This window comes from Anabrus simplex, chromosome 9, assembly GCF_040414725.1.
Source record: "Anabrus simplex isolate iqAnaSimp1 chromosome 9, ASM4041472v1, whole genome shotgun sequence".
Taxonomy (NCBI): domain Eukaryota; kingdom Metazoa; phylum Arthropoda; class Insecta; order Orthoptera; family Tettigoniidae; genus Anabrus; species Anabrus simplex.
In genome coordinates, this window is record NC_090273.1 from 142,194,366 (window position 1) to 142,217,989 (window position 23,624).

At 38.2% G+C, this 23,624-nt stretch overlaps 1 protein-coding gene across 1 annotated transcript in view; it reads left to right on the forward strand.

Annotated features, from left to right (window-relative positions):
- Positions 1-23,624, forward strand: part of LOC136880944 (uncharacterized) — a 177,599-nt gene that overhangs the window by 75,831 nt on the left and 78,144 nt on the right. The window contains exons 6-8 of the mRNA XM_068229175.1: positions 6,915-7,077; positions 16,395-16,457; positions 21,722-21,781. Coding sequence (XP_068085276.1) covers positions 6,915-7,077; positions 16,395-16,457; positions 21,722-21,781 — 286 coding nt within the window. The remainder of the gene's footprint in view (positions 1-6,914; positions 7,078-16,394; positions 16,458-21,721; positions 21,782-23,624) is intronic.

The window sequence follows — 23,624 nt, forward strand, 5'->3', positions numbered from 1 at the left end:
AGTAGTTATAAGTACTCTTATGACAAAGTCTTATAATCAATCCTTATTACAGGTTTTTACGAATGTCCTGTTTTTAAATGTGGTAGCAAGTAGTGAGTTAAAAGTTCAAAATGAATACGTAAATTGCTGCGTTGAAATGAAATCTGGTAAATATGGTGCCTTATTCTGGAGATGGCATAAGGAGCTTATAATAGCTTAATATTTAGGATAAAAGTCACTCTTAGTGGTGGCTAACGTACCGGGAGGTACACCTCAACCCTGTGCATTTAAATGAAGCATCTGGAAGAACGCTATCTAACACTTAAAGTAATCAACAGCTATTGAAAAAGTTGGGACTATTCTCTATAGATGTCTGTCTTAAAAAACTGATGTCATGCACTCTGGTGCAAAGTGGAATAACTAGGAATTTAAGGAAATTTTGTGTTTATAGGTTTTCTGAACTGAATTGACCTTCCTTATTTTTGATACTTCAAGGTTTGCAACACTTCTTACTCATCCCGCCAGCTTTGGAGTCTGGCCTATAAGAATTTTTTAATTTACTTTTCAGCTAATCAAACGTGTCTTGTGCCTATTTTATCTGCCAATAAAATGGGAGGGTGTGTCTGGTTTTAGTCCAGAGCCTTCACGAACCTTCCTCTCGAGTATAAAAGCTGTCGCTTTTTCGAGTTAACTGGTCTTATTGATCGTCGTGCTATTGAGTGGGTATGTGCTAAGAGAGGAGGCGGAGGCCTCGTCCATCGGCGAGCAGAACATCAGCTAAGGTAATGGCCACCATTTTTCTATCTCTGTAGTTATCTCCGCAAGCTGATTCAAGGGGAAGGTTCCTATCTTTAACTATGTAACAGTCGGTTTCCTAATATGTAAACGTTCTTCCTTCTCGTCAAAGTACTTAACTGAAAACCAGGGTAGAGAGTGCGTTACCCTCTTGAATTCCTCTTCAATTAATCTTGAGGTGACTACGATTTTATAACTGTTTTTCTCTTGTAAATTGTAAATTAACTTGTCCATCTAGTCACCTCAGTATTTTGGGATTAGCCTCTGCATCATCGGGCCACAAGCCCAAGTAGGATTTTAACCTCTTGATTTCAAGGTGCGCAAGTGTACGCCTCCATACATTTTGAGTTTTTGGCCAGTAATTGAACCTGTTGTTTTCCACAAAGGCCCGGCATAATGGGTTCTCGGTACCGCTATAATATTTCTTTCATGTAAACTTAAAAGACTACCAATACAGTCTTGTAGAATGTAGGTAGTGCCTAGAGAGGCCAGAAATTGTAAAGATATTGAGCAAATGTAAAAGTTAAAGGTTGCCTTGAGTAGGCTGTAAGGGTTCGGGAGCGCAGTCTCCTTGGTAGAATTGGTAGAGCATATAGGCTCTTTCTTGCAAAGTAAACTGTGTAACCGTCCAGGCTTCTCCAGCCCTACTAATTTAATATAATATCATTTTACGCGATATCATTTGATATCAAGTTTATCCGCCATCGGCAATTATTTGTAATAACATATTTATTCTACGTCAAGCATTTGTAAATAAGGTTTTTGCAATCATATTGTATATATTATAACATCATTTATTATTTATTATTATATTATGAAAGATAGGAATTTAGTATGTATTGGATTTGGTTAACATGTTGAAATATTGTTGTTGTCATTTCATCTCATATTAGTGTATACGGAGAAGGTTATTCTTGAGCGTGGAAAATTACATGAGTCACTTGGGTTTAACTTATGACCAAGGCTAGTAAACAGCGACCCGCGCGCGAGGCTTGCAAGCCGGTCAGCTACATCATCGCCACGCCTACTGGACTTGTCAAGAAAGGAGAGAAGGGGAGTTGATACTTCGACCTATCGAATCAGAGACTTCGTTGTATATGCGTTTGGAGATTGAACTGTTACCAAGAGTGGGGGTGATCCCGGATATATAGTGATTCTCACCACGAGAACGGAACCTGACGTGAACAAGCTGAACCTAACTAAGTACAACTTCTGCTGTGAAGCTAACATCCTAACTAAGTACAACTTCTACTGTGAACATCTATTGTGAACGATGTTATTGATTTTGAGACGGTATGTGCTCGCTTCGATACAGTACTCAGCTGCGGTAATGTTATCGGATCTGCGTGAGACGAAACAAGCTTACGGCTTGTGTTATATTCAGTAAATCTTCTGGACGAAGAACTATGTTTAGTTCAAGTCCATGAAATTTGGTACAAGTCTGTACCGTATAAATAGTATAGCTCAGTTGGATTGAGATTTCTACTAATATGGAAAAAATCATATCTCTGAATTTTCTCCTCTTACGATCAACGCTGATCAGTTTTTACAAGTATAGGGCCAATGTCTAATTTAAAGACTAGGCAATTAGGGAGTGTTAGTCCAGATAGCCCATACTACATCAAAGAAGGAAGGAAGGATGCCCATGGAGCAAATTCTACATCGAGAAGAAGAGAACGAGTAACCACGGAAACCAGATGACTTCAACAGGAGCTGCAATTGGTGAGCTTCAATTAGATAAGGTAAGCAATTAGTAAATTCAGTTAAGTAAATTCTAAATTCCTCCACGCTTTAAGGAAACTTTTCCGATTCATCTCATTTTTTTATATAATAAAATCATTTATATTTTATATTGCGTTAATTTTCTTTCTTAAGCGATACTTAATGGTTAATTATTTAAAATCCTACCCCTGTGATTTAAGTATAAGTCTCTATGCTAGTAAATATAAATTTTGGTTTACAGTTTTGTGTAAAACTGTAACCCTGGCGCCCAAACATCACATAGAGAAATGGGAAACCATGGAATGTTAATTGTTTCTATTTGCGTGGCAATTTGCGGGCAAGCCACAAATAGTTTATTTGATATTCATGTGTCCCAAGGTAATAACTTTCATCTCCCCAAGTGTCTTGATGAGGGGTCGAACAGTTACAACTGGGTGCCTTTGAAAGGCCGGAACGTGTAATATTTTGGAGCAAAAGTGCTCTTGATAATTAATTTGAAATATCCTGTAAAAGAAAATTGGGAGATCTTTGTCCTTGAATGTGTTAGAGATGAGCCTCAGTGCTCTTGTTAAATTGTATCTAACTAAATAGTTCTGTAACCCTGATTTCGCAAAGTGAATTGATTGTTAAAATTTTTACTTCTGAAAAGAAATATAACCTTTGTTTTCAAAGTTTCAAATGAGTCTTCTGACTGTCAAAGATAGACCCACTCAAGCCCGCACCTTCTTTCACCTCTGTGTTCCACAGAATACCCCGGAACAGTTAAATTAAAATCCAAAGTTGTTTGTCTGTTGAAGTTGTTAATCTTATGTGAAAAGATAAGGTCCGCCTCTGTGGTGTAGTGGTTAGTGTGATTAGCTGCAAACCCCGGAGGCCCGGGTTTGATTCCCGGCTCTGCCATGAAATTTGAAAAGTGGTACGAGGTTTGGAAGGGGGTCCACTCAGCCTCAGGAGGTCAAATGAGTAGATGTGGGTTCGATTCCCACCTCAGCCATCCTAGAAGTGGTTTTCTGGGGTTTCCCACTTCTCCTCCAGGCAAATGCCAAGATAGTACCTAACTTAAGGCCACGGCCGCTTCCTTCCCTCTTCCTTGTCTATCCCTTTCACTCTTCCCATCCCCCCACAATGCCCCTGTTCAGCATAGCAGGTTAGGCTGCCTAGGCGAGGTAGTGATAATTCTCCCCAGTTGTATCCCCCGACCCAATGTCTCACGCTCCAGGAGACTGCCCTTGAGGCAGTAGAGGTAGGATCCCTCGCCGAGTCCGAGGGAAAATGCTGGGTAAACAGATTAAGAAGAAGAAGAAAAGATAAGACGGCAAACTTCTTAAAGCACTTAGGAGTGAAGACAAGTACTCAGAAATGTATTTATATTTATATTAGCTGGTAGACGTGGTTGTAGCTTCTTATATTGAAAGCCGAAAGGAAAATGTGCGAGGTTAAGTAGAGCTTGTGGTGTTGTGTCTGAAACAAGAGGAGAGTGAAATGTTACGGAATAAAATTAAAGGATAAGGAGAGAACGAAGAAAAAACAAAAACTTACATCTTCGACAGTTGTGATGTTACTGTAATTTGGTTAAAGATGAGCTGAGTTCAACTACGAATAAAGAACAATCAAGATCCTGATTTTTCATTCTTTCAGGTATGAGATTTTTAGGCTGATGATGCCCTCATTATGGACGAAACATGTCCCTGTAGGCTGATGATGCCCTGATTATGGGCGAAACATGTCCCTGTATATAATGTGTTGAGATCTAGTTCTTAAATTTAAATAAAAAACCCTTATGTATTGAATAGGTGGAATTTATAATCTAGTATTATTCTTTGACTTTAAGTACATTTCAATACGGACCATAACATGAGATTTGTAACATATAAGTGGTATATTCCGAGCTGTCAGTGAAGAAAACTTCTTTGAAATCATTCAAGAATAGACCAGATAAAGAACTGTCAGCGAATCTGCCACCTGGACGACAGCCCTTAAGCCAGGCTGAGTGGCTCAGATGGTTGAGGCACTGGCCTTCTGACCCAAACTTGGCAGGTTCAATCCTGGTTCACTCCGGTGGTATTTGAACGTTCTCAAGTACCTTAGCCTCGTGTTGCTAGATTTACTGGCACGTATAAGAACTCCTGTGGGGCTAACTGCTGGCACCTTGGCATCTCTGAAAACCATGAAAGTAGTTAGTAGGACATAAAGCTTTATTATTATTATTATTATTATTATTATTATTATTATTATTATTATTATTATTATTATTATTATTATTATTATTATTATTATTATTATTATTATTATTATTATTATTATTATTATTATTATTATTATTATTATTATTATTATTATTATTATTATTATTATTATTATTATTATTATTATTATTATTATTATTATTATTATTATTATTATTATTATTATTATTATTATTATTATTATTATTATTATTATTATTTTCAGTGGGTAAGAATTCCACACACTTGTGGAGTGCAGACCCTTCACAAGTGTCTATTGAAGATTTTCCACAATCCCTCGTAAAAAAAAAAATGCTGGCAACCGTAAAAGTAGTTAGTAGGACATAAAGCATTCTTATTATTATTATTATTATTATTATTATTATTATTATTATTATTATTATTATTATTATTATTACCGTGTTTGCCTGGAACAGAGAGGTGAAAGAAGGTGCTGGCTTGAATGGGTCTATCTACGACAGTAAAAAGATTCATTTAAAACTTTAAAAATAAGGTTATACTGTATTTCTTTTCAGATATTAAATCTTAACAAAACAACAAGATTTCAGGTACAGGGTAGAGAAAAAACAGAAAAACCAAGATTAGGTAAGTTACAATTTGAGCTTCAAGCTCATAATTTACAGTGGTCCCAACATCACTACTGTTGCGTTTAGACAGATAGTCAAGGAGACGTATCTCCCAATTTCTTTTACAGGATTTTTAAATTACACAATTTTCAAGAGCACTTTGCTCCAACAGTTATAAGTTACCGCCTTCCGAAGGCACCACTCAATATTTACACAGATATCTTTTACCTTACAAGAAAAGAGCCTCTATGCTCGATAATTATACCAAGGAGACTGCGCTCCCAAACCCTTACAGCCTACACAAGGCAACCTTTAAGTTAAGAGATTAGAGTGTCGCTACTCAATAAAATTTACACTTTCAGGCCTCTCTAGGCACAACCTACATTTAACAATACCGTATCAGTTTTCTTTTACATGGAAGAAATAGTACAGGGGTATGAAGTACCCATTCTACTGGGCCTCTAATGAAAGCAACAGGTTCAATTACTGGCCCCAAACTCAAAAATGTATGGAGGCGGAAACTTGCGCTACTTGAAATCAAAGATTAAAACCGTACTTGGGCTTGTGGCCCGTCGATGCAGAGGCTAATCCCAAACTACTGAGGTGACTAGATGGACAAGTTAAGTTACAATTTACAATAGTGAAAACAGTTACAAAATCGTAGTCACCTCAAGATTAATTGAAGGGGAATTCAAGAGGGTAGCGCACTCTCTGTCCCCGAATTTCCGTTAAGTAATCTTGACTAGTTCAATTTTTACATGAGAAGGAAGAAAAGTTTACATTTTAGTAAATTGACTGTTACATAGTTAAAGATTGGAAACCTTCCCCTTGAGTCAGCTTGCGGAGATAACTACTGAGATAGAAAAATGGTGGCCATTCTGCCTGCTGATGGATGAGGCCCCACCTCCTCTCTTAACACACACACTCAATAACGCAACGATCAATAAGACAAGTTAACTCGAAAAGACGTCAGCTTTTATACCCGAGAGGAAGGTTCGAGAAGGCTTTGAACTAAAACCGGACACACCCTCTCATTTTTATTGAACAGTCGAAAAATTACAAGAAGCATGTGATTGGCAGAAAAATAAATACATTAATTTTTCTATTGGTCGAGATCCCAAATTGGACGGACGAGCTAGAAGTGTTGCCAACTGTGATACACCAAAAAAAACAAAAGAAATCCAGTCAGTTTAAGAAACCTTAAAATAACACATTACTCGATCACTTTAGTAGTGACATCTGTTGACCAACGTCCCAACTTCTTGCACTGGTTGTTTCAAGTTTTATGTGTTAGGTAGCATTCATCAAGGCGCTTCATTTAAATGCACGGGGTTGAGGTGTACCTCCCGGTATTATTATTATTATTATTATTATTATTATTGTTATTGTTATTATTATTATTATTATTATTATTATTATTATTATTATTATTATTATTATTATTATTATTATTAACAGCCCTTAATGCAGATTGGATTGGATTGGATTGGATTGATTGATTGCTCTATCTACAGGCATATTTCTGTTTCTTGTAATTGGTGACATTTCGGTAGTGCAATACTGTTTTAATTAGAAACTCTCACTAAATTTGATTCCACTGTTTCAGTCCCGAGTCTCAAGATTACGTGCTTATAGTCGTAATTGCCAATTTCACGATGCTGCTCCAGGAGAGGCTTGCGATTAACATGTTCCTCCAGAACGGCACTGGATGTTACTTCAATCATCGCCCTGAGTATGAGGATGTAGCGACCTGGACATTGGCTCTTTCTGTTAGTAAATAGTTAAGTATTACTGTATAGAGTCTGATATGTGTGTGAAACTGTGCTGAAACTCTTTTCTTTCATAAAGTAGAGGCATCTGGAATAATGGAAAAAAGAGCCTTCCCTGCTTTGCTATTCATAATTTATAGTTTTTTTTTTTTTTTTTTGCTAAGCTATAACTGAAGTTTTCTAGCCTGTCAAAACTAATGCAGGATGAATACAATCACAAAACACCTGAAAATGATAACATTCATGATTCATAATAGATTAGACCTGAAAATTAATAGAATGGCATGTTTTGTTCGTGAAGGAACATAATCACATTCTATCAAATCACATTTTAATCATTATTATTATCAAGCGGAGTGACCATGCATGTTGTCCGACTCCTTGGCTAAATGATCAGCATTGAGGTCTTCGCTTCAGAGGGTCCTGGGTTCGATTTCTAGTGGGGCGGGGATTTTAATTATTAATTCTTCTGGCTCGAGGACTGGATGTTTGTATTTGTCCTAACATACCATGCTACCAACCACCTCAGAAACATGCAATAGTGATTACATCCCTCCACATAGGGTTGGCGTCGGGAAGGGAATCCGGCCGTAAAACAGGGTCAAATCCACATGTGCAACACAGTTCACACCCGGGACCCCACAGGCATAAGGAAAACGGTAGAAGAAGAAGTGGCATATTAACGTGCTAGGCTATAGACAAACTCTAGGGTACATTAGCTCCTCAAATGATGTTGGTGATGGAAAGGGCATCCAGCCCTAAAAATTCGCCTTATAATTTAATCTCACCTAACAATAAACTCCACATCAGTAAACAGGAATAAGGGGTAGACTTGCTTAGAACATTATTATTATTATTATTATTATTATTATTATTATTATTATTATTATTATTATTATTATTATTATTATTATTATTATTATTATTATTATTATTATTATTATTATTATTATTATTATTATTATTTTGTTTTAGCCGAGTAAAACATGATTCATAATAGATTAGACCTGAAAACTAACAGAATGGCATGTTTTGTTCATGAAGTAACATAATCACATTCTATCAAATCACATTTTAATAATTATTATTACCTAGCAGAGTGACCTTGCCAGATGTCACACACACACCGGGTGAGTGTGCTTTGGGGACTCACAAAGGCAGGGGTGCCACTACCTGGGTAGGGCTATCTTTGAAGAGAGTCCCTACCTGCTACCGTTTGTGGAATTATTTATTGCATTACCCTTAAGCATTTTTTATCATACAACCAGAAAAACACAACACTGGATGTGAAGCAATAATATTTTCCTGTTCTTCAATCAATTATTGTTGTATTGTACCCCCTTTCATGTTTGTAAGGTGTTCCCATCATTATCGAAATAAGCTTCGTGTGGTAAACATGCCGTTAAGTTCTGAAGATGCTTTGGTGAAAGATGGTCACAGCATACATTATGTTGCAGAAGTGTTAAGAATTATCATTATTATTCTTTTTTGTTGTTGTTGTTGTTGTTATTGTTACTGTGTTTCCATGGATCACAGAGGTGAAAGAAGGTGGATATACTATTATATACTATTACTATTATTATTATTATTATTATTATTATTATTATTATTATTATTATTATTATTCGTTTTTCTTGTTGTTGTTGTTGTTGTTATTGTTACTGTGTTTCCATGGATCACAGGGGTGAAAGAAGGTGGATATACTAAAGTCGAAAGATTAATTTAAAACTTTAAAATTGGCAGTTTCATTTCCTTTCTTAACCTCTTTCGTTTTTTCTCTTTTCAGATGTTAAATTTTAACAAAACAATTTGCTAAGTGAAGAACAAAATCTCGGGTACAACAGTGAGCTTGAGAAGTAATACTGTATTATGAATTCCTAGAACAATTAAACAACATTAATTAACAGTACGAGCTTGAAGCTCCTACCTTGCCAATGTGATGAGAGCAACCACTGCTCTATTCAATAATATTTCTAGGAGACAGAGTATCCAAAATATGCTATCTTATAAGAGCACCTTTGCCCCACAAAAAAATATCTAGGAGACTAATCTCCAAACATTATATAATTCCAGCCTTCCAAAGACACTATTCAAGCTTTACATTAATAGGAAGAGCGTCTTTGCTCTATAAATTTACACTTTCCCAGCCTATCATAGGCACAACCTACATTTAACAAACAGTATTCGCCGTCTTATATGCTCAACAGTCTGCTATCTTTAACAAGAAAAGAAATAGAGTTTAACAGGGATAACAAGTACCCATTCTATAAGGCCTTCAGTAAAAACAAAGGCTTACATTTACTGGCCCAACAACCAAAATGGTGAGGGGGCGAACACTTGCGCTCCTTAACATTTACATTAAATGCATAAAACCCTATTTGAGCTTATGGCCCGACGTTACTGACGCTAACCCTATACTACGGAGGTGACTAGATGGAGAAAAATATTTTTGAGTTACAGAAATTATAATATAGAAAAGGTTACAAAATCATCGTCACCTCAAAATCAAGTAGAGAGGAAATACGAGAGGGTGCCTCACCCTCTATTCCATGATTTCGATTAAGTTCTTTCAGCTTGTTTGAAATTTACATTTTAGAAAATAAAGTTACATTATTAAAGATTTGAAACCTTCCTCTCCAGCTATCTTTGAAAGACTATCAGATTTTAAACTGAATCTACCATTACCTTGAGCTGGTGGACTTCCTAAAGATGGATGGGCGGCCCCTGCCTCCGTTACGAACACACTCTAGACTGGAGCGATCACAAAGACAACCTGGTCCAAAAAATGTGCCAGCTTTTATAGCCGAGGGGAAAGTTCCATAAAACTCTGGGCTAAGGCCCTGACACACCCCCAATTCTCATCGGATAATCAAATAAACACCAGAACGTTTTGATTGGCAGAAAAATCAATGTACAAAATTTTTCATTGGCCAACATGTTAAGTTCAATCAATCAATCAATCAATCAATACTGATCTGCATTTAGGGCAGTCGCCCAGGTGGCAGATTCCCTATCTGTTGTTTTCCTAGCTTTTTCAGAAATGTTTACAAAGAAATTGGAAATTTATTGAACATCTCCCTTGGTAAGTTATTCCAATCCCTAACTCCCCTTCCTATAAATGAATATTTGCCCCAGTTTGTCCTCTTGAATTCCAACTTTATCTTCATATTGTGATCTTTCCTACTTTTAAAAACGCCATTCAAATTTATTCGTCTACTAATGTCATTCCACGCCATCTCTCCGCTGACAGCTCGGAACATACCACTTAGTCGAGCAGCTCGTCTTCTTTCTCCCAATTCTTCCCAGCCCAAACTTTGCAACATTTTTGTAATGCTACTCTTTTGTCGGAAATCACCCAGAACAAATCGAGCTGCTTTTCTTTGGATTTTTTCCAGTTCTTGAATCAGGTAATCCTGGTGAGGGTCCCATACACTGGAACCATACTCTAGTTGGGGTCTTACCAGAGACTTATATGCACTCTCCTTTACATCCTTACTACAACCCCTAAACACCCTCATAACCATGTGCAGAGATCAGTACCCTTTATTTACAATCCCATTTATGTGATTACCCCAGTGAAGATCTTTCCTTATATTAACACCTAGATACTTACAATGATCCCCAAAAGGAACTTTCACCCCATCAATGCAGTAATTAAAACTGAGAGGACATTTCCTATTTGTGAAACTCACAACCTGACTTTTAACCCCGTTTATCAACATACCATTGCCTGCTGTCCATCTCACAACATTTTCGAGGTCATGTTGAAGTTGCTCACAATCTTGTAACTTATTTATCACTCTTTAGAGAATAACATCATCCGCAAAAAGCCTTACCTCCGATTCCACTCCTTTACTCATATCATTTATATATATAAGAAAACATAAAGGTCCGATAACACTGCCCTGAGGAACTCCCCTCTCAACTATTACAGGGTCAGACAAAGCTTCACCTACTCTAACTCTCTGAGATCTATTTTCTAGAAATATAGCAACCCATTCAGTCACTCTTTTGTCTAGTCCAATTGCACTCATTTTTGCCAGTAGTCTCCCATGATCCACCCTATCAAATGCTTTAGACAGGTCAATCGCGATACAGTCCATTTGACCTCCAGAATCCAAGATATCTGCTATATCTTGCTGGAATCCTACAAGTTGAGCTTCAGTGGAATAACCTTTCCTAAAACCGAATTGCCTTCTATCGAACTAGTTATTAATTTCACAAACATGTCTAATATAATCAGAAAGAATGCCTTACAAAGCTTACATACAATGCATGTCAAACTTACTGGCCTGTAATTTTCAGCTTTATGTCTATCACCCTTTCCTTTATACACAGGGGCTACTATAGCAACTCTCCATTCATCTGGTATAGCTCCTTCGACCAGACAATAATCAAATAAGTACTTCAGATATGGTACTATATCCCAACCCGTTGTCTTTAGTATATCCCCAGAAATCTGATCAATTCCAGCCGCTTTTCTAGTTTTCAACTTTTGTATCTTATTGTAAATGTCATTGTTATCATATGTAAATTTTATTACTTATTTGGCCTTAGTCTCCTCCTCTATTTGGACATTATCCTTGTAACCAACAATCTTTACATACTGCTGACTGAATACTTCTGCCTTTTGAAGATCCTCACATACACACTCCCCTTGTTCATTAATTATTCCTGGAATGTCCTTCTTGGAACCTGTTTCTGCCTTAAAATACCTATACATACCCTTCCATTTTTCACTAAAATTTGTATGACTGCCAATTATGCTTGCCATCATGTTATCCTTAGCTGCCTTCTTTGCTAGATTCAATTTTCTAGTAAGTTCCTTCAATTTCTCCTTACTTCCACAGCCATTTCTAACTCTATTTCTTTCCAGTCTGCACTTCTTTCTTAGTCTCTTTATTTCTCTATTATAATAAGGTGGGTCTTTACCATTCCTTACCACCCTTAAAGGTACAAACCTGTTTTTGCATTCCTCAACAATTTCTTTAAACCCATCCCAGAGTCTGTTTACATTTTTATTTACCGATTTCCACCGATCATAGTTACTTTTTAGAAACTGCCTCATGCCTGCTATATCAGCCATATGGTACTGCCTAACAGTTCTACTTTTAAGACCTTCCTTTCTATCACATTTATTTTTAACTACCACAAAAACAGCTTCATGATCACTAATACCATCTATTACTTCAGTTTCCCTATAGAGCTCATCTGGTTTTATCAGCACCACATCCAGGATATTTTTCCCTCTGGTTGGTTCCATCACTTTCTGAATCAGCTGTCCTTCCCATATTAACTTATTTGCCATTTGTTGATCATGCCTCCTGTTGTTCGCATTTCCTTCCCAATTTACATCTGGCAAATTCAGATCTCCCGCTACAATCACATTTCTTTCCATGTCGTTTCCCACATAGCTGACTATCCTATCAAATAATTCCGAATCCGCATCAGTGCTACCCTTTCCCGATCTGTACACTCTAAATATATCAAGTTGCCTATTATCTTTAGAAATGAGCCTTACACCTAGAATTTCATGTGTCTCATCTTTAACTTTTTCGTAGCTTACAAATTCTTCTTTCACCAGAATGAACACTCCCCCTCCCACCATTCCTATCCTATCTCTACGATACACACTCCAGTGCCGTGAGAAAATTTCTGCATCCATTATATCATTTCTCAGCCATGATTCAACTCCTATTACAATATCTGGTAAATATATATCTATTAAATTACTTAATTCTATTCCTTTCTTTACAATACGTCTACAGTTCAACACTAACAATTTTATGTCATCCCTACTTGATTTCCAGTTCCCTGTTCCCTTATCACCGCTCCCTAGGCCATCCCATTTCCCTGAATGTACCTCCCTATTACCCTTCCAAACAAATTTCCTAACTTATACGTACCACTGCGGTTTAAATGAAGGCCAAAAAACTGAAAGATTTCTTTAGTTAACTTTCTTCTGTCCATTCTTTTCAGATGACCGTAAAATCGTGCCCGTCTTTTTCTGATTGTGTCGGTAATTTTCTATATTTTGCTGTAGACTTCCTTGTTGGATCTCTTTTGATGGATTCCATTTCTGTACTTTGATCCCAAGATTCCTCTCAGAATTTTGCGTTCTCTTTTCTCCAGTTCTTCAAGGAGTCCTTTGTTGGCATTTAGAGACAGGGTTTCGGCTGCATATAGAACTACTGGCTTCAGAACTGTTTCATAGTGACGTATCTTGGTGTTTTGGGAAAGGCATTTTTTGTTGTAGATTGTGCGAGGTGTTTGGTAGGCTATTTCCAGTTTGCGTACTCGCTCCTAAAGTGCTTCTTTGTCCAGTCCATTTTTCATGATGATCTCACCCAGGTATTTGAATTTGTCTACTCGGGTGATGTCCCTGTATTTTGTATGGAGTTTTGGTGGAGCCTCTTTGATGTTAGTCATTACTTCTGTTTTCTCAAACGATATCTGCAAACCAGTTTGTTCGGCAATTTCCTTTAAAATTTCAACTTGAGCTCTAGCGGTGTCTATGTCATTTGAGAGAACAGCAATATCATCGGCAAATGCTAAGCAGTCTGTTGCAATCCCCTTGAATTTGGTTCCTATTCTCAATGGACTGTAGTTGGTTTCCTGTAATCTCACCCGCCAGGTTCTGATGATCTTTTCAAGAACACAGTTGAAGAGTATCGGGGATAGCCCATCACCTTGTCGGACTCCTGTTTTGATGTCAAAGGAATGCGAGAGAAATCCGTGGAACTTCACCTTGGATTTTGTATCGGTCAGGGTGGCTCTAATTAATGCCAGCAGTTTGAAATCAATTCCAAACCTGAGTAAGGGTTCCTTGGTCTCAATGGCGCTTTGCAGTTTAGAGCAATTAAGTAAATTCTTGAAGTAATCTGCTAGAATGCTGCAATTTTCTTCATTTGATGTCGCCAGTGTGCCGTCCTTTCGCTCAAAGCATAGAGATGGTGGTTTATAGCCAGTGAGTTTGCGTTTGAAGGCTCTGTAGTACTCTCTGCTTTCATTCTTCCTAAAGTTTTGTTCTATCTTTTCAATGAGAGATTTTTCATATTTACGTTTCTCAGTTCTGAGTACCCTAGCTGCTTGGGCACGTTGGGTTTTGTAGCTTCCCAATCATTTTCTGATTTCGTAGAGTAGTACTGTTTCCACGCATTGAGTCTTTCTTGGAGGACTGATTCGCAGGTACCATTCCACCAGGCATGCTTTTTGCTTCTCTTGATTTCTGCAAACGTCTTTGGCGGCCGCAACAAGGAGACTTTTGGGGTTGTTAAAGTCACAGTCATTTTGTCTAGCCTTCTCCTGGAACTCTTCGACCCTTTGCCGAAGTTTATCATTGTCGAAGCGTGTGATCTGATTGGTTGTCTTCCTTGTGTTCGCGGGAATTGGTTTGAATTTGATAAGAGACATATAGTGATCTGAGGCCACATTGATGCCTTTCTTTACCTTGACATTCATAATCTCAGGGCTGTTTCTCCTGGAGATTGCAACATGATCAATTTGGAACTCTCCGAGAGCTTGGACGGGAGAACGCCAAGTCATTTGCTTTCTGGGTAGATGGCAAAAGTGGGTCGACATGACCTGCAGGTTGTGATTTTCGCAAATGGACACCAGTCTTTTGCCATTGGGATTGGTTCCTTTGTGAGCAGGGTAATTTCCTATAACTTTCTTGTACTTCTGTTCACAACCTAGTTGGGCATTGAAGTCACCCAAAAGAAGCTTGACATGGTGTTTGGGGATTTTGTTTAATTTTTCATCCAGTAGGTCCCAGAAATTATCAACTTCGTCTGGATCAGACTTGTTCTTATCGTTTGTAGGAGCATGTGCGTTAACTAGGGCATAGGTTTTGTTCGCGCATTAATTGTGAGTATAGACAATCTGTCATTCACAGGTTCGAAATTTGCAACCGATTTAAGAATCTTGGTTCTAACAGAAAACGCGGTTCCAAGCATCACAGCTCCATTGAGGATTCCTCTTTGCGCTTTGCTCTTGAAAAATCGGTAGCCTTCGGATTCAAAAATCTCTTCATCTGGGTACCTTGTTTCCTGTAGGGCCATTATGGATATCTGATTTTTGTGAAGAGCTTTGGTGAGGGTTTTCAGCTTGCCAGTTTGTGTAAGTGAATTTATGTTGAAAGTTGCTAGAAAGGTTTTAGATTTTGGCCTGAGGTTTTGACTCTTCGGGGTACACTGAGACGCTCCAACTCGTCTCTTGCATGATGTCGAGTCTCCCCCAGAATCCGAACGAGACTCGTGCGCCGTGGCATTCACGACGAGGAATTTATCCGAAGATTTACGCCCTGGGGTAGTTTCTTGATATTTGTTCCAAATGAGTAAACTCATTCCTGGTTGTCAGCGTTTCGCCCCTGTGTGCTAGGCTGGGCTCATCAGTTGGTACCTAGCACACCTACCAAGACACTGGCTAGTGCATACCGTGGAGGTCACTGCGGAGGCTAATTGTAGCCACCGGCAGTGCCAGTGCACTTTGAGAGACTTTGTCTCATTATCAAGAATTGATGCCTGCTTGGTCATCAGATGATATAGATGTTGATTCCCATAGGGAATCTGAAATATTTGTTCCGAATGAGTAAATTTATAATACCAATATAAATGGTCCGTTGTTGAACATTATAGAATTTTCCAGCTAATTCCTAGTTGTCAGCATTTCGCCTCCGTGTGCTAGGCTGGGCTCATCAGTTGGTACCTAGCACACCTACCAAGACCGTTTCGCCCCCGTGTGCTAGGCTGGGCTCATCAGTTGGTACCTAGCACACCTACCAAAACCGTTTGCATCGTTGAGCTTTAACTCTTTCTCAGTATTCCCACATTCCGTTTCTGTGAGCCTCCTTTCTTTTATCAGCCCACTTCTTGCGTGTTTTCATCTTTATCTTTCATCGTCTCTTTAAACCTTTCCATTGAAATACTTTAACGAGGAGAATCCCTGTACACTTCCTTTATTAGGTTAAAGCACTCTGTGGGTCTGTTTTTCAGTTTCACAAGGAATTTCAATATTCAGTCTTAAACTAGGCATGATTTTCAGCAATTGGACCACATAGTGTTTACTTCAAACAGAGCTCAAAAGCAGACTAACAAAGACAGAAAAACAAAACCACTTGCACTTCATTCCTGTAGCTTCCTCTCTCCCACTACACCCACAGAAGCAGAAGAGTAGTCCTGTTTATTTAATAGCCACACATCATGTAGTATATTTATTCATACATCAAACCAAATTCCTGATTTATGTTATCTATATAAATATCAGTGAAAGGCTGAAAATTTTCTTTTCCAAAAATCTCTTGTTTTATTTGTTTGCAGGATGATGGTGAACTGACAGCAAAGAGTAAAAAGGATTATCCTGCCTTCAAAGGCTGTTGGGTGGTAAGTAACATACTGAGTCAATTTTTGTTTGAAAAATTACTCCTCCTGAAAAAAAAAAAAACATCTGCAAGGTGTTCATGTTGGAATAAGAGAAAGAACAAGAGATGCCAGATTTCTTGATTTTAGTAAGATTTCCTGATATTTAGATGATTTATGTCAGTTTCCTGCTTCCCAAGTAAAGACAAATATTTCCTCACATTTTCCCCTTTGTGATGACAAACTTTATAATAATTCATTTGACTTAACCATGGCTACTTCATTGGAATAATCAAGTCTATGTCATAATTTCCTGGACCAGGTGTAATTGAATGACTTTTCTGTATGATGAATCACAGATGTCAGTAAGCAGAAACAAATGCTCCACTCATTTAATAAAATCAGAATTGCAAGTGTGTGTAAATTCCAAACTGCACCACTAGGACATCTGGAATGTTACCAAAAGTGATCCGAGTGTGCCACCTCTTAAGAATATGAACCTTCAAGTAAACAGAAGAACACATCTGCATGATTTATATCTCTATTTATCCTATACATTTTCACAAATCTCTCTGTATAAAAATGAAATGACATATGACTGTCTGTCTTCTGAAATGATATCATGTCTAAATGCTTGGTGGAATTTCATGAAATTTTGCACAAACATTCTCAGAGAGAACTGTCACATGACTTACTATGTTATATTTCAAAATATTCACTGAGATAACGCTTAACTGTGGTCCTGAAAAGGACCAAGATGATGTTTCCATTATAAAAACAAATCCCTATTTTCCTCATTTCATTTCAGAAATTGAGACGAAGCTCTCTTATCAAAAAGTGAACGGCAATCAGCTTCATAGTTCCGCATTAGACTCAATTTAGGGCACATTAAGCAAGCTCAAAATAAATAACAGCCAACCTGGAAGGAGTGAAAGAAATGCACGTTCAACAATAATTAGAACAGTGTCAAGAAGTCGATCTTTTTTTTAAAAAAAACTTTTGATTGGCAGACAAACAGATATTTTTAGTGCAACAGAGTTGAAACTTTTAACAACTATTCCAATGAATAGATATAGTTTTTTAAGTAGGCTATCTATGTATTCATCCTGTCTCATTTCATCAACCCATTAACCCTCACATTCTTTTACCATCATTTTAATTTAATTTGTATTCAGATAGTTTTTAAGAGAAACAATGTACCTGAAAATAATGTATTCAGAAACTTAGCGATTCACCTAAGCCTTTTTTTTTTTTTGCTAGGGGCTTTACGTCGCACCGACACAGATAGGTCTTATGGCGACGATGGGATAGGAAAGGCCTAGGAGTTGGAAGGAAGCGGCCGTGGCCTTAATTAAGGTACAGTCCCAGCATTTGCCTGGTGTGAAAATGGGAAACCACGGAAAACATTTTCAGGGCTGCCGATAGTGGGATTCGAACCTACTATCTCCCGGATGCAAGTTCACAGCTCACCTAAGCTTAACAACGGCTGAAGATGTTCTCAAGTGAGAACGAAACATGTACTGTTTATAATTAATTAATTTGCTAAAAAGCAAATAAAAAGTATCAAAAAGCTGGAAGATTTTCAATTAGTAAGTCTCTGTGATTAGAATTTGATGTGGAAAATGAAGCTGATTACTTGCAATGAAAGGACTAGCCGGCGGTTTCGTTGTTGCTCATTGAACGCCCAGTTGCATCATAACTCTTAAGTGGTTTGCAATCTTTGGGGAGGCACCTTTCTTATTCATCTCATGCCAGAGAAGTAGATATGGCTCTCAATGAAAACTGCAGGTTGATTACAGGTTGCTTGAAGCCTACTCTGACAGATAAGCTCTATTACTGGGCTGGAATAGTGCCACCCTGTGTACATAGAGAAGTAGGCTTGCTGCCAACAAGACGGACTTGAACTGGAACAGAGCAGCAATGGCTAAGATCCTGGAAGAGCTTCCTGAGAACATCTGAGGTGCTTTCTGTATCATCAGAGAAGGCATGGCTGAAGCTGTGGAAGAAGAGGACCCCTCACCTTCGCGGATGGATGCCAGCAACTGAGCAGTTACCACCTGGACATAATGAAAGCTGGCTGGTGTGGAAGTCCCTGAACAGACTACAATCAGGGATAACTTGAAGTAATGGGGGTTCAGCACAAGTGATACAAGATGTGAATAAGGACAAGAACAAACCATGAACCACATGCTTCATTGCCCTCTGTACCCAACATCTTGCACAGAGGATGATCTCCTACAAGCCACTCAGTGTGTTGGACGTTGCGAAATACTGGCCATGTGTAATATGATCTCGCATGTTATGTTTTGTGTACTTCAAAATGACTTGTATGTTAACTATAAATTTGTATGTTTTTGACTCAAGTATAATTAATAATAATAATAATAATAATAATAATAATAATAATAATAATAATAATAATAATAATAATAATAATAATAATAATAATAATAATAATTCCAAAATATAGAAGTGAAAATATATTATTTGCAAAAAATTTCCCTAATAAATTACTTTTCAATGACACAGTTTATTGATGTGAAGGTGATAGTCGTAGTTTGCTGAATTTGGTGAAAGTAGAAGTTTCCTACAACAAAATTTTCCTTAGTAATTTGTCTTTCTTAATTGACCTCATATTTCTAACAGAACAATGTCAAGGGTGTTAAAAGCTCCAAAGCTACTCAAAAGTGTGGAAGTAATGAGTGCGGTATTAACCACATCTCCTGGTATGAAAATGGGAAACCACGGAAAACCATCTTCAAGGATGCCGACAGTGGGGTTTGGACCCACTATCTCTTGGATGCAAGCTCACAGCTGCACACCCCTAAGAGACATCTTTTTGAGTATAGATGAATCTACTCCTTGAACTCGTTACATATATTACCTTGAATAATTTGGACGAGAACTCACCGTACCTGGGTGGTTCTGCGACCTGGAAAATTATCATTCAAAATGTCACGCATAGATATTGCGAAATACAGGTGCTCCATCAGGCCTCTGTGTGTCTGAGTGCAGTATTAACCACATCTCCAACATTCTTGAATAAGCTGCCATATTAACGGGGTTCATTGGAAAAGTAATGTCCAAATCAGGTTGTTGCTGACATAGTTGCCCTCATTATAACATGTGGTAGGTTATGTTCCAACTTCTTCTTCTTCTGTCCTGACTCATCCGACATGGAGAGAGTATGTCTGACATCCTTGCACCACATCTAACAGCACTCCACTTTCCTTAAAGCAGCCTCAGGAGTTTGTTTCCATGTTGCCTTAGGACGCCCTCTTCCTCTCTTTGGCTTACTTTCAGTACTAGATGATGGTTGTCATGCTTTCTGACGTGACCGTACCAGTGGAGCTGTTTTTCCTCCATCTTTTCGCTGATAGGCACAACTTTGAAAGATCCTTACATGTGCTCACTGCGCACTTTCTCATGAAGGGTGACGCCCTCTGACCATCGCAACATCCGTATCTCTGTGACATGCTTTTTCTATTTTGTCCAACATTCGGAGCCGTACATGAGGGCATGCCAGACAGTGTTTCTGTACACTTTCCCCTTTAATTTGACTGGCATCCACTTACCACACAGATCATGAACTTGATCATAACATGTAAATTGACAGTACTTTTGTCCAAAATATCACATTTCTGTTTCATGTACTGCAGTACAGTAGATGGCACACTGATCACCAAATAGAATTTTCAAGTGGGTACTTTCTCATGGGAAAGGGTTCAACAACTGTAAATCATCAAACCTAGTCAGCATCTGATAGGTCATTGGCAAGTGTCCAGCAAAACAGTTTCGCAGGGAGATCTCTTTTCACATGATCTCCCATTGTTCATCGTGCCACCTGAGTTCTACCGATCATTCCCTCATTGAATTTATTGCAAAATACTTGTGGATGTGGCAACTGCCATACATGTTTCCAAGCTTCGTCTGTCTCTAACTGATGAGGAGAACCCGCCAAGCATAACAACCCGATTTTCCAAAAACTTTGCTCGGTGAGATTGGGGTCAAAATAAGCGAACACATATTTCGGCTTAATCGTAGACACTCGACCGTTCCCTAGAAAATGACGGTTGAAGTTTCTGACGTGCTTTATGTCCCTATTATCGCGTACAAAGTTCAATTGATGTGGTGGTGCAGTGACTTCGCCGCGTCTTCGCACTTTTGCGCCCCATGTTCTAATCCCAATGATTTTCTTTTTTGTTTAATTTGTTCATTGTCCATTGATGATTATTGCACAAGTGGTTTTGTTCAATGTATTTTAAAATATCATTGTCCTTATTCGTCTATGTTCTGTCCAGTAAATGAATTTTAAAACATCAATAAATGAATAAAACAACTTATTTGAAATTGTTTTTGGAAAAATGATCCGTTATGCACGGTTTGTCATAAACTTATTGCCAACACATGAAATCTTCAGTAATAATAACAATGTTTGTTTTCCGAGTGATATTCCCACCCAGAAATATAATTGTGGCAAACCTGCCTTTGCACGATGTTCCTGGTATGCGAAATTTCTGTGTTTCAAATGTTTCTACGTTCGATATCATCCAAGGAAGTGCACTGCATCTCCCTGAAGCGTTAATATAGGAATGAACTAACAAAACATCGTAATCCCTGAAAAATAACCTGTGTGACCACATGTTTCATATGAAGATTGGCTTGATCAGTTATCAGTGACATCTCCACAGAACCAACAAACTTAAAGGAGAATTGCAGAAGAAAAACATATTCTCGGAAACAAATAGTACCTGACGATAATAAATGTATAGCACTTTTTGTGAAATCCATGTGTAATTTTACAATCAACATAACACCCTTGTATCCACTATCACTCGTGTAGTAATCGTCAGTGGACATAAATAGGTAAATTAAACAACAACAACAACAAAAAAACAATTAAATTTGATTTGATTTGAACACAGGACACAAATGTGTGAAGCCACGCCGATAGCCACTGCACCACCGTGTCAATTGAACTTGTTATGCGCTAAAAGGCACATAGAGCACGTCGAAAACTTCGACCGTCATTTTCTTGGAAACGGTCAAGTGTCTACGGATAAGCCGAAATATGTGTTTGCTTATTTCACTCGGCAAAGTTTCTGGGAAATCAGGTTGTTACACTTGGCGGGAAACTGCCACCTCTGACAGTGCTGCTGCACTGGCGTACAGTAAGTCCTCTCCCACTCTGTATAATATGACATGGCATGTGATTAAGATGTTGAGGACATAGCAGCTTGCAGTGTTGTCTATTTAAAATTAATTATGCTTTTTCTTTTAATTTTTAGGACAGACAAAATGTGAAGTGCAAGTTCATCAACATGAAGACGGGGCAGTACTGTTTGGGGGTAAGTTAATTTATCTTCTTTTCCCGATCCACTCTACGGCTCATTAATTTCAATACACCTAATAATTTACATCTAATTCCCTGTAGATAAAAGCCTCCATGGCTCAAGTGGCAGCGCGCCGATCTCTCATCGCTGGGTTCCGTGGTTCAAATCCTGGTCACTCCATGTGAGATTTGTGCTGGACAAAACAGAGACGGGACAGGTTTTCTCCGGGTACTCCAGTTTTCCCTGTCATCTTTCGTTTTAGTAACACTCCCCAATATCATTTCATTTCATCTGTCAGTCATTAATCATTGCCTCAGAGGAGTGTAACAGGTTTCAGCAGCCGGTACAATTCCTATCCTTGCCGCTAGATGAGGACTTCATTCATTCCATTCCTGACCTGCTCGAATGACTGGAAATAGGTTGTGGATTTTAATTTCATTTTCCCTGTAGATATGGTATAATACCATGGTTACACTTGAGTAAGCAAAGGAACAGTAAAACACTTGTAAACATGTCAGGTTTATGTGTTTGTTTTCATCTAAATACAATATCACCCCAAAAGAATGTTATGTACATAAACAACAAATATGTTTGTTTACCTAATTAATGACTGAAGGCCCATTCGATGAACCTCTGTTGTTCCCTGTAGTGTTCTGTTATCCGTAGTGTGCTTCAAGCATTGCTAAGATACGTACTATTTGGTTCCCAAATTTCAGTTCCTTAGTGACAGTTGACAGTGTGCACATCGTTATTATGGCTCCAAGAGTAGAGATATCCATAGAAAAATATGCTGCAATTGTAACACGCAGACAAGCAGGTTTAGCAATTCGCCGAATTGCAAAACGATGTAGTGTGTCTACAGGGCGAGTGCAATACACTCTTCCCCACCAGACGACAACAGGTAGCAATAAGGACAGACCACAACCAGGACAACCTTGTAAAACAACTAAAAGTGATGATAAAATCTTCAGACTTACTAGTAAGGGAAATAAGTTTGAGTGCCACAAATTCAATGCAGAATTTGTAGAATAGAAGAAGATTTTTTTTTTTTGCAACAGTAAAAAGGAGACTGATTGATTGGATGTGTAGCAGCAAGGAAACTCCTTCTGAAGCCCATAAATAAAATGAAGAGACTTGAATGGGCTAGAAAACATTGTAATTGGACACATGAAGAGTGGAAGAAAATGTTATTCACAGACGAATCGAAGTTTGAGATTTTTGGAACCAGAAGAAGGATACTTGTTCGACGATGTGAAAGAGAAAAAGTTGCTCAACAGTGTGTTCTACCTACAGTTAAACACGGTGCAGGTTCTATTATGGTTTGGCGGTGTTTTGCAGGAGATAGATCTGGAGACTTAGTGAAAATAAAAGGATCCATGGATCAGAAGCACGAGCACCGCATACTTCAGTATCATACAATAGCATGTGGATTGCACTTAATAGGGAACGGGTTCAGCCTACAACAGGATAATGACCCAAAACATCGGTCATTGTTCTGTAAGAGGTACATTGTATCAGAGGCAAAATGAGCTCAATAGCTGCAGTTGCTTAAGTGCGACCAGTATCCAGTATTCGGAAGATAGTGGGTTCGAGCCCCACTGTCGGCAGCCCTGAAGATTGTTTTCCATGGCTTCCCATTTTCACACCAGGCAATCGCTGAGGCTGTACCTTAAATAAGGCCACAGCTGTTTCCTTCCCACTTCTAGCCTTTTCCTGTCCCATTGTCGTCTTAAGACCTATCTGTGTCCATGCGATGTAAAGCAACTTGCAAAAAAAAAAAAAAAAAAAAAAAAAGAAGAAGAAGAAGAAGTTCTGAAAGCCTGGATTACAACGCCACTGAAATGGTCTTGGATGGAGT